Source organism: Oncorhynchus masou, unplaced genomic scaffold, assembly GCF_036934945.1.
Source record: "Oncorhynchus masou masou isolate Uvic2021 unplaced genomic scaffold, UVic_Omas_1.1 unplaced_scaffold_980, whole genome shotgun sequence".
NCBI lineage: Eukaryota > Metazoa > Chordata > Actinopteri > Salmoniformes > Salmonidae > Oncorhynchus > Oncorhynchus masou.
The window spans coordinates 208,135-225,042 of NW_027016313.1; the positions used below are offsets into that span (position 1 = coordinate 208,135).

The 16,908-nt window shown below is 49.5% G+C and overlaps 1 protein-coding gene across 1 annotated transcript; it reads left to right on the forward strand.

The window, feature by feature from the left end:
- The first annotated feature begins 316 nt into the window (after nucleotides 1-316).
- LOC135538543 (monocarboxylate transporter 6-like) lies at nucleotides 317-16,604 on the forward strand. The gene is made up of 6 exons (XM_064964432.1): nucleotides 317-841; nucleotides 1,937-2,609; nucleotides 10,883-11,023; nucleotides 11,217-11,832; nucleotides 12,018-12,274; nucleotides 15,877-16,604. The coding sequence occupies exons 2-6, from the start codon at nucleotides 1,982-1,984 to the stop codon at nucleotides 16,500-16,502; spliced, it is 2,268 nt and encodes a 755-aa protein (XP_064820504.1). The 5' UTR covers nucleotides 317-841; nucleotides 1,937-1,981; the 3' UTR covers nucleotides 16,503-16,604.
- Nucleotides 16,605-16,908: the final 304 nt, after the last annotated feature.

Sequence of the window (16,908 nt, forward strand, 5' to 3'; positions counted from 1 at the left end):
GATTGTACATTGCATCATCGAGGATAGGCTATGACAAATGTCATCTGACAATGTTAATATCATTATTTAGCCTAGACCCATTGCAACATATTTTGTAATAGGTTATGTTAGTTTCCAAAAATGGCCAATGATTGTTACATTATTCTAGATGTATTGCGGTCTGAAATCCTGTAGCGCTGCATGTTCAAACCAGAAACCCGGGCCGTTCTGTTCCCATGGAGACAAATTCGCAAGGGATCTCTGACGAGAAACTATACGATAAACAGGCAACCGGGCTTTATATGGTAAACCTAATCTGGATAATTCTGTATTTATTATGAAGTAGTTTAGATTAAGTGAACACGAGTCCTGGGGATTACAATAATGACAAAGGGGGATTTTTGTTGACGGCTTGTCTGTAGGCAAACTGATTGGATAATATTGGTGCCGGAGAGATTTGTCCTATCCAGTGCTGTGACTGAGCATGATGGCTTTCTGCCAGGCAGACCGGCAAATGAAAGTTGAGAACAAGAGGCGATTGAATCCTCCGGTGTTCTCCAGGATTTGATTTGACAGCGTTGTTGAAAGAACTGCGAGTTTACGCCACGCCACCTGATTGAGAGGCATGTTTTCTCTCTGCACACATCCTGTGGTGCCGCGGGCGACGTAACGCGTTCTGTGTTGACGCCCGGACATGGACACCGGGGAAACATTGGTGAAGCCGCGCGATTTAGGGTCATTGTGAAAAGTGATATAATCGTATTCATGGTAAATGAATTATGCTAACACCCACTGACTTCATCGACATGATAATGGTAAAATATCTCGCCGGGTTTTGACGGGCTGATCAGGGACACTCCAGGTAGGAAAACCAAGGGGATTTGTGTAGGATAGGTTACAGCCATTATGCATTTCTTTTATAATCAATGTGAGTGCCACATTACTTGTATTTAGATTGCTTATCTGTTCACATCTATTTAAATGTACAATTGCATATGACTTTATTACAGCTATAGCAATAGACTGTGCATCCTTGTTATTATCCGATTTACCATGTATATGGTAGGTAGTCTTTGAGGCTAATTGGTGATTTAAAAAAAATGTAAATTATATATATTTTTTTCACCTTTATTTAGCCAGTTAGACCAGTTGAGAACAAGTTCTCATTTACAACAGTGACCTGGCCAAGATAAAGCAAAGCAGTGCGACACAAACAACAACATAGTTAAAAATTTTCATGATGGCCAAAACAATAACAGGTAATGTCACCTTTCTCACCTTTCTGAGAAAAAACTGTTTGACATTGAGGTGTGGAATACAAATCAAATGAAGTGGGATGAGAAGAAGGAGGTAGAATACATGGAATAAACAAACAGTCAATAACACAACAGAAAGGCAATAAATAGGCCATAGTAGTGAAGTCATTACAATTGAGCAAATTAACACCGGAGTGATAGATGAGCAGATGATGATGTGCAAGTAGAGATACTGGTGCTGAAAAGTGAGTGAGTTGAGACAAAGAAAGGCGGATCTCTTATACACCCTTTATGCATTGGTAGAAAGGATCTGTCTAATAGCCTATTTTGGGGGTATTCATGGAAAACATTTACTCAAGTTGATCCGTTTACAATATATCTTCAGCCAGTGAGGCTGCCATGCTTCGCTGTGTCCTTCTGCATCCATTATCAGGGCTGTTTAGACACAGAGCCAATACCACAGCCAGCCAGGGCTGCTGCTGCCTCTGAGTAACTAACAACATCAGACCTCTCTCTCTCTCTCTCTCTCTCTCTCTCTCTCTCTCTCTCTCTCTCTCTCTCTCTCTCTCTCTCTCTCTCTCTCTCTCTCTCTCTCTCATGCTCTCTCTCTCTTTTTCTACCTCCTTCCCACCCTTCTTCTCATCCCACTCTCCTTCCCTCCATCTCATCTATCCTCTCCCTCCCTGTCATCCTCCACACAGGAAGCTGATCTAGCAGAAGGCCCAGTCCACAGCCAGCTAGGCAGGATGACAGAGGGGGTGGAGTTGGAGGCCAGACAGAACCAGTCCCACAGGACACAGAGGACCAGACAGAACCATAACCAGGGCGACACAGTCCTGCTGAGGAGGGGTAGTGGAGGAGAGGGCCCCCAGGGGCCTAAGGGACCCGAGGTTAGGGCAGAGAGGTCCAGGGGGTCTGAGGTTAGGGCAGAGGGGTCCAGGGGCTCCAAGGTTGGAGCAGAGGGGTCCAGTGGGTCAGAGGATGTGGTAGAGACACGGACGTCTCAGGACTGGACCGGGGTGAACCACAGTACTGTGAGGAGGTGCACAGACAGTGACTCAGAGGAGCAGGAGGAAAACGAGGAGGAGGAGGGTTCCCTCCAACACCACCACCTTACTGGGTTACCACCCCACAATGGCCCAACTGGAGAACCAGGGGCTGGGCTGTCTGGGAACGGGTATGCCCAACAGGTGGCCCCGGATGGGGGCTGGGGCTGGGTAGTCCTGGTGGCTACTATCCTGGTCCTGGCTCTAACACTGGCCTTCCCTTCCTGTATTGGCATCTTTTACACAGAGCTACAGGCTGAGTTCAGCACCAGCAACACAGAGACGTCCTGGGTGCCTGCTATCATGACTGCTGTGCTGCACGCTGGTGGTGAGGACGCTTCTGTCATTGTACATGGAGGCATTGTTGCATGATGGAACACACATAATCTCTCTCTCTCTATCACCCTCTCTATCACCTTCTCTCTCTATCACCCTCTCTAAATTCAATTAAAAACAATATGGGTTGTATTGACAATGGTGTTAGTTCTTCACTGGTTGCCCTTTTCTTGTGGCAACAGGTCACAAATCTTGCTGCTGCTTCTCTCTCTCTATCACCCTCTCTCTCGATCACCCTCTCTCACTCTCACCCTCTCTCTCTCTCTCTCTCTCACCCTCTCTCACCCTCTCTCTATCACCATCTCTCTCTCTCTCACCCTCTCTCTCTCTCTCACACCCCCACACACACACTGGTGGTAGTGATGCTACCTGTCATTGTAGGATTGTACACATTTGTTGTCGTGTCTTTATTTGGCTGATTGAAGTACTTCCAATACATAACAGTCTGTTTCAATGAAACAGAACTACAGGTTAATGATTCACTGTGTGTTATCTTTCACCTCAATGTATGTTGACACAGAAAACACACACACACACACACACACACACACACACACACACACACACACACACACACACACACACACACACACACACACACACACTATACACAAACCCACAGGACACACACACACTAACACACACTCTCGACACAAACCCACACACACACACACACTCGACACAAACCCACAGGACACACACACACACACACACACAGATGAAGGGTTAGTCAGTTTGTCTGGCAGGCTGTAGATTTACAGTAAATGTGAGGGGTTAAGGTGAAGAGTTCTGGTAACTCTCTTTTTCCGTGACCCTGCGCCTGGGAACGGCCCGGGTTCAGATGTACCATACACACACTGGACACACACACACACACTGGACACTAACTGACACACAGAGGGAGTATAGGGTGTTTCCTTGCAGGCTGAGTGTTTAGAGTAAGGGTGAGAGGTTAGGTGAAGAGTTCTGGTAACACTGCGGATGCTTTCTGTTCGGGCCCGTGTGTGTGCGTGCTATTACCCTGTGTGAGAACGGGCGGCCCAGGTTCAGACGTGCCGCGGTGTGTTTGTGTGTTGGGTTGTGTATGACTCAGCCTCTGTTTGTTATTACAGGGCGGTAGCTCAGGGCCAGACGGGACAGACAGGACCAGTAGTCCATTGTTCTGGTGGCCCAATGTTTATTTATCTATCTCCCTCCCTGACCCTCTCTCCCTCTCATTCCTCCTCTTTCTTCTATCACCCAGACCCTCCCTCTCATTCCTCCTCTCAGTCCTCCTCTTTCTATCACCCTGACCCTCCTTCCCTCTCATTCCTCCTCCTCCTTCCCTCTCATTCCTGACCCTCTTTCTCTCATTCCTCCTCTTTCTATCCTGACCCTCCCTCTCATTCCTCCTCCTCTTTCTATCACCCTGACCCTCCTTCCTCCTCTTTCTATCACCCTGACCCTCTCTCCCTCTCATTCCTCCTCTTTCTATCATCCTGACCCTCCTCCCTCTATCTCCATTCCTCCTCTATCACCCTGACCCTCCCTCTTCTTTCTATCACCCTGACCCTCCCTCCCTCCTGACCCTCTTTCTATCACCCTGACCCTCCCTCCCTCTCATTCCTCCTCTCACCCTTCTCCTCTCCTCCTCTTTCTATCCCTGACCCTCTCTCCCTCTCATTCCTCCTCTTTATATCACCCTGACCCTCCCTCTCATTCCTCCTCTTTCTATCACCCTGACCCTCCCTCCCTCCATTCCTCCTCTTTCTATCACCCTGACCCTCCCTCCTCTCATTCCTCCTCTTTCTATCACCCTGACCCTCCTTCCCTCTCATTCCTCCTCTTTCTATCACCCTGACCCTCCTCCCTCTCATTCCTCTTTCTATCACCCTGACCCTCCTTCCTTCTATCACCCTGACCCTCCCTCCCTCTCATTCCTCCTCTTTCTATCACCCTGACCCTCCTCCTCCCTCTCATTCCCTCTCATTCCTCTTTCTATCACCCTGACCCTCCCTCCTCCCTCTCATTCCTCCTCTTTCTATCACCCTGACCCTCCCTCCCTCTCATTCCTCCTCTTTCTATCACCCTGACCCTCCCTCCCTCTCATTCCTCCTCTTTCTATCACCCTGACCCTCCTCCCTCTCCTCCTCCTCTTTCTATCTGACCCTCCCCCTCTCATTCCTCCTCTTTCTATCACCCTGACCCTCCTCCTTCATTCCTCCTCTTTCTATCACCCTGACCCTCCCTCCCTCTCATTCCTCCTCTTTCTATCTATCACCCTGACCCTCCCTCCCTCTCATTCCTCCCTCTTTCTATCACCCTGACCCTCCCTCCCTCTCATTCCTCCTCTTTCTATCACCCTGACCCTCCCTCCCTCTCATTCCTCCTCTTTCTATCACCCTGACCCTCCCTCTCCTCTTTCTATCACCCTCCTCTCTCTTTCCTCTTTCTATCATCCTGACCCTCCCTCCCTCTCATTCCTCCTCTTTCTATCACCCTGACCCTCCCTCCCTCTCATTCCCCCTCTTTCTACCTGACCCTCCCTCCCTCTCATTCCTCCTCTTTCTATCACCCTGACCCTCCCTCCCTCCTCCTCTCATTCCTCCCTTTCTATCATTCCTCCTCTTTCTATCACCCTGACCCTCCCTGACCCTCCCTCCCTCCCCTCTTTCATCACCCTTCCTCCTGACCCTTCCTATCACCCTGACCCTCCTTCCCTGACCCTCCTCATTCCTCCTCCTTTCTATCACCCTGACCCTCCTCCCTCTCATTCCTCCTCTTTCTATCACCCTGACCCTCCCCTCCCTCCCTCTCTTTCTATCCCCTGACCCTCCCTCCCTCTCATTTCCTCTTTCTATCACCCTGACCCTCCCTCCCTCCTTTCATTCCTCTCCTCTTTCTATCATCCTGACCCTCCCTCTCCCTCTCATTCCTCACCCTGACCCTCCTATCACCCTGACCCTCTCATTCTCCTCTGACCCTCCTCCCTCTCATTCCTTCTTTCTATCACCCTGACCTCTCATTCCTCCTTTCTCATTCCTCCTCTTTCTATCACCCTGACCCTCTCTCTCTCATTCCTCCTCTTTTCTATCACCCTGACCCTCTCCTCTCATTCCTCCTCTTTCTATCACCCTGACCCTCCCTCCCTCTCATTCCTCCTCTTTCTATCACCCTGACCCTCATTCCTCCCTCTCATTCCTCCTCTTTCTATCACCCTGACCCTCCCTCCCTCTCATTCCTCCTCTTTCTATCACCCTGACCCTCCTTCCCTCTCATTCCTCCTCTTTCTATCACCCTGACCCTCTCCTCCCTCTCATTCCTCCTCTTTCTATCACCCTGACCCTCCTTCCCTCTCATTCCTCCTCTATTCTATCACCCTGACCCTCTCCCTCTCATTCCTCCTCTTTCTATCACCCTGACCCTCCATTCCTCCTCTTTCTATCACCCTGACTCCTCCTCCTCCTCTTTCTATCACCCTGACCCTCTCCCTCTCATTCCTCCTCTTTCTATCACCCTGACCCTCCCCTTCCTCCATTCCTCCCTCTTCTATCACCCTGACCCTCCCTCCCTCTCATTCCTCCTCTTTCTATCACCCTGACCCTCCCCCTCCCTCTATCACCCTGACCCTCCTCTTTCTATCACCCTGACCCTCCCTCCCTCCTCATTCCTCCTCCCTATCACCCTGACCCTCCCTTCCTCCTCTTTCTATCACCCTGACCCTCCTTCCCTCTCATTCCTCCTCTTTCTATCACCCTGACCCTCCCTCCCTCTCATTCCTCCTCTTTTTCTATCACCCTGACCCTCCCTCCCTCTCATTCCTCCTCTTTCTATCACTATGACCCTCCCCTCCCTCCTCCTCTCTCATTCCTCCTCTTTTCTATCACCCTGACCCTCCCTCTCTCTCAACCCTCCTCTTTCTATCACCCTGACCCTCCTCTCTCTCATTCCTCCTCCTTTCTATCACCCTGACCCTCCCTCCTCTCATTCCTCCTCTTTCTATCACCCTGACCCTCCCCCCCTCTCCCCTCTCATTCCCCTCTCATTCCTTCTTTCACCCTGACCCTCTCTCTTCCTCTCTCCCTCTCATACCCCCTTCTATCACCCTGACCCTCCCCCTTCCTCCTCTACCCTCCCTCCCTCCATTCCTCCTCTTTCTACCCTGACCCTCTCTCCCTCTCATTCCTCCTCTTTCTATCACCCTGAGCCTCCTTCCTCCTCTTTCTATCACCCTGACCCTCCCTCCCCTTCCTCCTCTTTCTATCACCCTGACCCTCCTCCTCTCATTCCTCCTCTTTCTATCACCCTGACCCTCCCTCCCCTTCCTCCTCTTTCTCTTCATGCTGAGGAGAACTAAAGCCAAGAGGAACATTAAATTGTGATTCACTGAAGTAATATGATAGTGTGAAGAGGAACATTAAATGGTGATTCACTGAAGTAATATGATATATCTCCAGTTGATCCATCTATATTAAACCTCCTGTTTATCCATCTATATTAAACCTCCAGTTGATCCATCTATATTAAACCTCCAGTTGATCCAACTATATTAAACCTCCAGTTGATCCATCTATATTAAACCTCCAGTTGATCCATCGATATTAAACCTCCAGTTGATCCATCTATATTAAACCTCCAGTTGATCCATCTATATTAAACCTCCAGTTGATCCAATGTCATGACTGTAGATTCTGAATTCATGTAATTATTATTGCGTAATGTCAGTGTTCTTCATTTCTAGTTGTCAAAGGTTACATATGTGTGTGGTCTGGTGTGGCTCAGTTGGTAGAGAATGGTGCTTGCAACTCCAGGGTTGTAGGTTTGATTCCCATGGGGGACCAGTATGAAAATATATGCTCTCACTACTGTAAGTTGCTCTGGATAAGAGTGTCTGCTAAATGAGTCAATTGTAAGTATGTGTTCTTGGCTAGCAGTGCTTTTAGTCAACAACTGATGAGAACCAGCATCATGTGTCATATTGGGGAAATGAATGTAGTGCCTGTGTGTCAAACTGGAGATTTTTTTTCTCAGTTGGACCAAGATATTATGATTTTTAAGGCTGCAATGATTTTCCAGTGGACAGGGGTTGGTTCTAACCAAATTAATCTGGAGGACACTGGGGGAGAGATGAAAGGGAGGGATGGTTGTAGGGACAGAGGGAGAGATGGAGTTTGGATGGAGGGAGAGAGAGATGGAAGGGAGGGATGGTTGTAGGGACAGAGGGAGAGATGGAGTTTGGATGGAGGGAGAGAGAGATGGAAGGGAGGGATGGTTGTAGGGACAGAGGGAGAGATGGAGTTTGGATGGAGGGAGAGAGAGATGGAAGGGAGGGATGGTTGTAGGGACAGAGGGAGAGATGGAGTTTGGATGGAGGGAGAGAGAGATGGAAGGGAGGGATGGTTGTAGGGACAGAGGGAGAGATGGAGTTTGGATGGAGGGAGAGAGAGATGAAAGGGAGGGATGGTTGTAGGGACAGAGAGAGAGATGGAGTTTGGATGGAGGGAGAGCGAGATGGATGGGAGGGATGGTTGTAGGGACAGAGGGAGAGATGGAGTTTGGATGGACGGAGAGAGAGATGGAAGGGAGGGATGGTTGTAGGGACAGAGGGAGAGACGGGATGGAGGGAAAAATAGATGGAGGGATAGTTTCAGAAATAGTCTCGGAAGTCCCAGACCTAGGGCCAAAGCGTATGTCAGAACACTGTTCATTATCACGACAGGAGGCAACCCATCTCCCAGGGAGACTAAGAAAGAGCTGGAGGGATGGGAGCAGAGTTCACCAAGGACTGAGGAACATTCTTAGAGACCAGACGAGACCACATAACTGGAGCAGACATTATCACGACAGAGACCAGACTAGACCACATGACTGGAGCAGACATTATCACGACAGAGACCAGACTAGACCACATGACTGGAGCAGACATTATCACGCCAGAGACCAGACTAGACCACATGACTGGAGCAGACATTATCACGACAGAGACCAGACTAGACCACATGTCTGGAGCAGACATTATCACGACAGAGACCAGACTAGACCACATGACTGGAGCAGACATTATCACGCCAGAGACCAGACTAGACCACATGACTGGAGCAGACATTATCACGACAGAGACCAGACTAGACCACATGACTGGAGCAGACATTATCAAGCCAGAGACCAGACTGGACCACATGACTGGAGCAGACATTATCACGACAGAGACCAGACTAGACCACATGACTGGAGCAGACATTATCACGCCAGAGACCAGACTGGACCACATGACTGGAGCAGACATTATCACACCAGAGACCAGACTGGACCACATGACTGGAGCAGACATTATCACGACAGAGACAAGACTGGACCACATGACTGGAGCAGACATTATCACGCCAGAGACCAGACTGGACCACATGACTGGAGCAGACATTATCACGCCAGAGACCAGACTGGACCACATGACTGGAGCAGACATTATCACGCCAGAGACCAGACTGGACCACATGACTGGAGCAGACATTATCACGACAGAGACCAGTCTGGACCACATGACTGGAGCAGACATTATCACGACAGAGACCAGACTGGACCACATGACTGGAGCAGACATTATCACGCCAGAGACCAGACTGGACCACATGACTGGAGCAGACATTATCACGCCAGAGACCAGACTGGACCACATGACTGGAGCAGACATTATCACGACAGAGACCAGACTGGACCACATGACTGGAGCAGACATTATCACGCCAGAGACCAGACTGGACCACATGACTGGAGCAGACATTATCACGACAGAGACCAGACTGGACCACATGACTGGAGCAGACATTATCACGCCAGAGACCAGACTGGACCACATGACTGGAGCAGACATTATCACAGACATTATCACGACAGAGACCAGACTGGACCACATGAGAGCAGACATTATCACGCCAGAGACCAGACCACATGACTGGAGCAGACATTATCACGACGGAGACCAGACTGGACCACATGACTGGAGCAGACATTATCATACCAGAGACCAGACTAGACCACATGACTGGAGCAGACATTATCACGCCAGAGACCAGACTGGACCACATGACTGGAGCAGACATTATCACGACAGAGACCAGACTGGACCATATGACTGGAGCAGACATTATCACGACAGAGACCAGACTAGACCACATGACTGGAGCAGACATTATCACATTATCACGCCAGAGACCAGACTAGACCACATGACTGGAGCAGACATTATCACAACAGAGACCAGACTGGACCACATGACTGGAGCAGACATTATCATGACACAAGAGCACAGATGAGACAGCACAAAGAATGGACTCATTATTCCCACATCAAAGACAGTACCAAGAGTTCTCATTTCTCAGTACTCTGAATCTCATGTTCGTTTGAACCAATTAGCCTGATAGGTACTCCTGTTAGCTTTGGTCTGTCTTGGAGAGTTGGATTGAAGAGCTGGAAGATGATCATTCAGATCATGTGTTTCTGATCACATTATTGTAAGAGCCTGTACACTTAGACACCTGTCCCTGTCTGGGTAACCTCATGACCTATTCACAGGCTAATTTTGGTTAGCACATGTACATAAGCCTGTAACACCAACTAACAAGTCTGGCCGACTGAACTGATTTGTAGTTGTATAGTTTGAAGCTGTGGTCCACCAGACGTTCCCGGCATGGGGAGGAAGTGTCTGCTGAAGGACGTTTCAGAGTGGGTTTCAGCAGCTGTGTTTTAGTGGAAACGAACAGCGTCCTGTCCTCTATTCGCAGACTATTGTTCCATGTTCAGGGATAATGCATTGATGATGCTAATTATTGTGATCTGATATGCTAATCAGTCCATTGTATGCTTTTGGGGAGTGTGTGGTGTGTTAATGTGTGTATTGTGATTGAACATTGTTTTCATGTCTCTCCAGGTGTGTTGTGTGTGTGTTGTGGTGTGTGTGTGTGTATTGTGATTGAACATTGTTTTCTTGTCTCTCCAGGTGTGTGGTGTGTTAGTGGTGTGTGTGTATTGTGATTCAACATTGTTTTCTTGTCTCTCCAGATTTGTGGTGTGTTAGTGGTGTGTGTGTATTGGGATTGAACATTGTTTTCTTGTCTCTCCACTCTCCAGGTGTGTGTGTGGTGGTGTGTGTGTGTGTGTGTGTGTGTGTGTGTGTATTGTGATTGAACATTGTTTTCTGTGTGTGTGTGTGTGTGTGTGTGTGTGTGTGTGTGTGTGTGTGTGTGTGTGTGTATATTGTGATTGAACATTGTTTCCCTGTCTCTCCAGGTCCACTATGCAGCGTGCTCGTGGAACGCTTTGGTTGCCGGGTAACGGTGATGGTGGGAGGGGTTCTGAGTGGACTAGGCATGGTGGTCAGCGCCCTGGCCAGAACCATCACAGAACTCTACATCACCAGCATCATCGCAGGTCAGAGGGTACACACACACACACACACACACACACACACACACACACACACACACACACACACACACACACACACACACACACACACACACACACACACACACACACTATAACCCCCCAATATAAGATGTCTCCTTCTTTCTATGGGGCATTATGAGTCACCCTCATCAGTTCCTCTGTCCTCCTCATACAGGGTTGGGGTTCTGCCTGTCCTTCCAGCCCTCTGTGACCATGATGGGCCACTACTTTTTGAGGCGGCGGGCGTTTGCCAACGCCCTGTCGTCCACCGGCACGGCACTGGGCCTCAGCACCTTACCCCTGCTGGCCAACTTCCTGCTGGGCCAGTTTGGCTGGAGAGGCAGCTTCCTGGTCCTGGGAGGGTTGTTGTTGAACTGCTGCGTGTGTGGGGCTGTCATGAGGCCCCTGGGGGCCAAACACAGTGGAGCCCAGAGGACACTCACTAACAAGGCTGCCCAGGGGCTCAGCAAGCAACCAATCAAAGGTCCTCTCCAACAGGAGAAGGAGGGACTTAAGACAAGACTTAGGACAGCGCTCAGTGACCTTGTCGTGTTCCTACGGAGACACATGGCCTTTGACCTGTTGGTCAGTAACCCTCGTTACCGTGCCTACGCCCTGGGAGTGACGTGGATGATGTTGGGGTTTGTAGTTCCCCTGGTCTACCTGGTGCCCTATGCTACAGCCAATGGTATGGAACAGGACCGAGCCGCGCTACTGATGGCCGTACTGGGCCTGGTTAACATTGCTGTGAGACCCGTGGCGGCTGTCTTCTTCGGCCTGCCGCGCTTCAGGTACTGTAGCCTGGATGTTAGAGGTTAGGAGTGGGTCAGCAACTGGACCGGAGGGTTGCTGGTTCGAATCCCAAACAAGAAAACATTTAATAAAAAATTATGTGATCTGAAAACAAAAATGGATAATAAATTGGTTTTCTCTTACTCCCTCTTCCTCCTCCTCCTCTTCCTCCTCCTCCTCTCAGGGGCAGTGGCTGTTTTGTGTATGTGTTTGCGGTAGCCCTCCTGGTCAACGGGCTGAGTAACAGTATCTGTGGTGCGGCCGCCACCTTCCCCGTGCTCCTGATCTACGTGGTCATCTTTGGTCTGTCCATGTCTGTGATTGGCTCTCTGCTCTTCACGGTGCTGATGGAGACGGTGGAGATGAGCCGGTTCCCCTCTGCCCTGGGTCTCATCAGTATGTTAGAGAGTGGAACACTGCTGATTGGACCGCCGCTCGCAGGTACTGTGTGTATCGCTCCTGTCAGGATTGTACCGCCACACATTATGCCATGGGACAAAGATAAACATGTTCACTTTTACAGCTCATTTTCTTTAATTATGTGTAGATTCTTTACATGGCTTATGACATGTTCATATGCTATCTGTGGAGTGGGGGGTTGTGGGGGCTATATGGGGGTTGTGGGGGATATAGGGGGTTGTGGGGGATATAGGGGGGTTGTGGGGGCTATAGGGGGTTGTGGGGGCTATAGGGGGGTTGTGGGGGCTATAGGGGGGTTGTGGGGGATATAGGGGGGTGTGGGGGTATGAGGGTTGTGGGGGATCTGAGTTATGGAGGATAAAGGGGGTTATATGGGGACATGAGGGGGTTCTGGGGGATATGAGGACTGTGGGGGTCTGAGGGGTTATGCCCAGTATAAGGGGGTTGTGGGGGACTGAGGAGGGTCTGAGTTGAGGACTGAGGAGGGTCTGAGTTATGCCCAGTATAAACCTGTTATATGAGGACTGGGGAGGGTCTGAGTTGAGGACTGAGGAGGGTCTGAGTTATGCCCAGTATAAACCTGTTATATGAGGACTGGGGAGGGTCTGAGTTATGCCCAGTATAAACCTGTTATATGAGGACTGAGGAGGGTCTGAGTTATGCCCAGTATAAACCTGTTATATGAGGACTGAGGAGGGTCTGAGTTATGCCCAGTATAAACCTGTTATATGAGGACTGAGGAGGGTCTGAGTTATGCCCAGTATAAACCTGTTATATGAGGACTGGGGAGGGTCTGAGTTATGCCCAGTATAAACCTGTTATATGAGGACTGAGGAGGGTCTGAGTTATGCCCAGTATAAACCTGTTATATGAGGACTGGGGAGGGTCTGAGTTATGCCCAGTATAAACCTGTTATATGAGGACTGAGGAGGGTCTGAGTTATGCCCAGTATAAACCTGTTATATGAGGACTGGGGAGGGTCTGAGTTATGCCCAGTATAAACCTGTTATATGAGGACTGAGGAGGGTCTGAGTTATGCCCAGTATAAACCTGTTATATGAGGACTGGGGAGGGTCTGAGTTATGCCCAGTATAAACCTGTTATATGAGGACTGGAGGAGGGTCTGAGTTATGCCCAGTATAAACCTGTTATATGAGGACTGAGGAGGGTCTGAGTTATGCCCAGTATAAACCTGTTATATGAGGACTGAGGAGGGTCTGAGTTATGCCCAGTATAAACCTGTTATATGAGGACTGAGGAGGGTCTGAGTTATGCCCAGTATAAACCTGTTATATGAGGACTGAGGAGGGTCTGAGTTATGCCCAGTATAAACCTGTTATATGAGGACTGAGGAGGGTCTGAGTTATGCCCAGTATAAACCTGTTATATGAGGACTGAGGAGGGTCTGAGTTATGCCCAGTATAAACCTGTTATATGAGGACTGAGGAGGGTCTGAGTTATGCCCAGTATAAACCTGTTATATGAGGACTGAGGAGGGTCTGAGTTATGCCCAGTATAAACCTGTTTATGAGGATAAACCTGTTATATGAGGACTGAGGAGGGTCTGAGTTATGCCCAGTATAAACCTGTTATATGAGGACTGGGGAGGGTCTGAGTTATGCCCAGTATAAACCTGTTATATGAGGACTGAGGAGGGTCTGAGTTATGCCCAGTATAAACCTGTTATATGAGGACTGGGGAGGGTCTGAGTTATGCCCAGTATAAACCTGTTATATGAGGACTGAGGAGGGTCTGAGTTATGCCCAGTATAAACCTGTTATATGAGGACTGAGGAGGGTCTGAGTTATGCCCAGTATAAACCTGTTATATGAGGACTGAGGAGGGTCTGAGTTATGCCCAGTATAAACCTGTTATATGAGGACTGAGGAGGGTCTGAGTTATGCCCAGTATAAACCTGTTATATGAGGACTGGGAGGGTCTGAGTTATGCCCAGTATAAACCTGTTATATGAGGACTGAGGAGGGTCTGAGTTATGCCCAGTATAAACCTGTTATATGAGGACTGAGGAGGGTCTGAGTTATGCCCAGTATAAACCTGTTATATGAGGACTGAGGAGGGTCTGAGTTATGCCCAGTATAAACCTGTTATATGAGGACTGGGGAGGGTCTGAGTTATGCCCAGTATAAACCTGTTATATGAGGACTGGGGAGGGTCTGAGTTATGCCCAGTATAAACCTGTTATATGAGGACTGAGGAGGGTCTGAGTTATGCCCAGTATAAACCTGTTATATGAGGACTGAGGAGGGTCTGAGTTATGCCCAGTATAAACCTGTTATGAGGATGAGGACTGAGGGAGGAGGGTCTGAGTTATGCCCAGTATAAACCTGTTATATGAGGACTGGGGAGGGTCTGAGTTATGCCCAGTATAAACCTGTTATATGAGGACTGAGGAGGGTCTGAGTTATGCCCAGTATAAACCTGTTATATGAGGACTGAGGAGGGTCTGAGTTATGCCCAGTATAAACCTGTTATATGAGGACTGAGGAGGGTCTGAGTTATGCCCAGTATAAACCTGTTATATGAGGACTGAGGAGGGTCTGAGTTATGCCCAGTATAAACCTGTTATATGAGGACTGAGGAGGGTCTGAGTTATGCCCAGTATAAACCTGTTATATGAGGACTGAGTCTGGGGAGGGTCTGAGTTATGCCCAGTATAAACCTGTTATATGAGGACTGAGGAGGGTCTGAGTTATGCCCAGTATAAACCTGTTATATGAGGACTGAGGAGGGTCTGAGTTATGCCCAGTATAAACCTGTTATATGAGGACTGAGGAGGGTCTGAGTTATGCCCAGTATAAACCTGTTATATGAGGACTGGGGAGGGTCTGAGTTATGCCCAGTATAAACCTGTTATATGAGGACTGGGGAGGGTCTGAGTTTTGAGGACTGGGGATGGGTCTGCTGGTTATGCCCAGTATAAACCTGTTATATGAGGACGTGGGGAGGGTCGTGAGTTGTGCGTGTGTATAAACCTGTTATATGAGGACTGAGGAGGGTCTGAGTTTTGTCACACAGGGAAATGGAATGTTCTTTCTGCTGGATTCCCATGTCTCGCTGCGGGATGTGAATGGGTCATGTGCTCTGGTTTCCACAGTGTGCGTGTGTGTGTGCGTGCGTGCGTGTGTGCGTGTGTGTGTGCGTGCGTCAGGCGGGTAGGAAGGTCTGGGTCGACAGAGAACGGCTCTGGGGCAGGCTGACTGGAGGAGGGCGTGGCCTAGTCTACCCCTGCTGAACTCCTAAGGTGGTCTCTGGTTTCCAGCGCCATGGCAACTCTAATGTCAACGCCTGGTAGTAGCCGCCCTGTGCTCAGTGGGTCCTGGCAGAGCTGTACTGAACTAGTTGTACTGAACTCGCATCCAGTTCAGAGGAATGTGTTATGAGGACACACACAGACACGCTTAAATATAGCTGTTCTTTCACTGGCGTAGCACCGCGTGTGGTTGTTGATACAAGCCTTCTAGGAAATGCTTTTATGTACTGCTTACCAACTGTTTTGTGTGGTTATGAACGTGTCATGACATGGTAATGTAGGTACCCTTCAAATGAAGTGTTCCCCAAGTCTTTCCTAACGCTGTGCCTGTTGCCATGTCCCTCTCTTCCAGGCATGTTGGTGGACAGTACAGGACACTACTCTTATGTGTTCTATGCCTGCAGTGTGACTGTCTCCTCCTCTGGCCTCTTCCTCATCGCAGCGTTCTACTATCTGGACAGACAGAAGAAGAGGGAAGAGAAGAAGAGAGCAGGCACTCCTGCTGCTGCGTACCAACAGAAGCCTGCTATCAGCTTAGTCCCTGACTGCCAGTACAGCCATGTTCCTTCTACACAGGGAGGGAAGCCTGCTATCGGCCTAGTCCCTGACTGCCAGTACAGCCATGTTCCTTCTACACAGGGAGGGAAGCCTGCTATCGGCCTAGTCCCTGACTGCCAGTACAGCCATGTTCCTTCTACACAGGGAGGGAAGCCTGCTATCAGCCTAGTCCCTGACTGCCAGTACAGCCATGTTCCTTCTACACAGGGAGGGAAGCCTGCTATCGGCCTAGTCCCTGACTGCCAGTACAGCCATGTTCCTTCTACACAGGGAGGGAAGCCTGCTATCAGCCTAGTCCCTGACTGCCAGTACAGCCATGTTCCTTCTACACAGGGAGGGAAGCCTGCTATCGGCCTAGTCCCTGACTGCCAGTACAGCCATGTTCCTTCTACACAGGGAGGAAGCCTGCTATCAGCCTAGTCCCTGACTGCCAGTACAGCCATGTTCCTTCTACACAGGGAGGGAAGCCTGCTATCAGCCTAGTCCCTGACTGCCAGTACAGCCATGTTCCTTCTACACAGGGAGGGAACATCGGCCTAGTCCCTGACTGCCAGTACAGCCGTGTTCCTTCTATGAATCATGGGATCTCTGTGGAAGCCTGCTGTCTTAGCCTAGTCCCTGACTGCCAGTACAGCCATGTTCCTTCTACACAGGGAGGGAGATCAGCGGACACTGTTTGTGTCACCAACGTGTGACTTACTGGGTTACACACGTGCATATTAGTAAGACAAACTGTCTACCTGCCTGCCTTAGAATTACATCTAGAATGAGAATGAAGTAAGGAGGCAGCCTTCCATGAGCCTCGGCCTGTAGGAGCTGCAGCATA

Bases quoted from the DNA above. Each gene is read 5' to 3' on its own strand.
- LOC135538543 (XM_064964432.1), top strand. From the start codon at position 1,982: ATGACAGAGGGGGTGGAGTTGGAGGCCAGACAGAACCAGTCCCACAGG. The intron at 2,610-10,882 runs GTGAGGACGCTT...CTGTCTCTCCAG, and splicing joins TGCTGTGCTGCACGCTGGTG to GTCCACTATGCAGCGTGCTC. The intron at 11,024-11,216 runs GTCAGAGGGTAC...CTCCTCATACAG, and splicing joins CATCACCAGCATCATCGCAG to GGTTGGGGTTCTGCCTGTCC.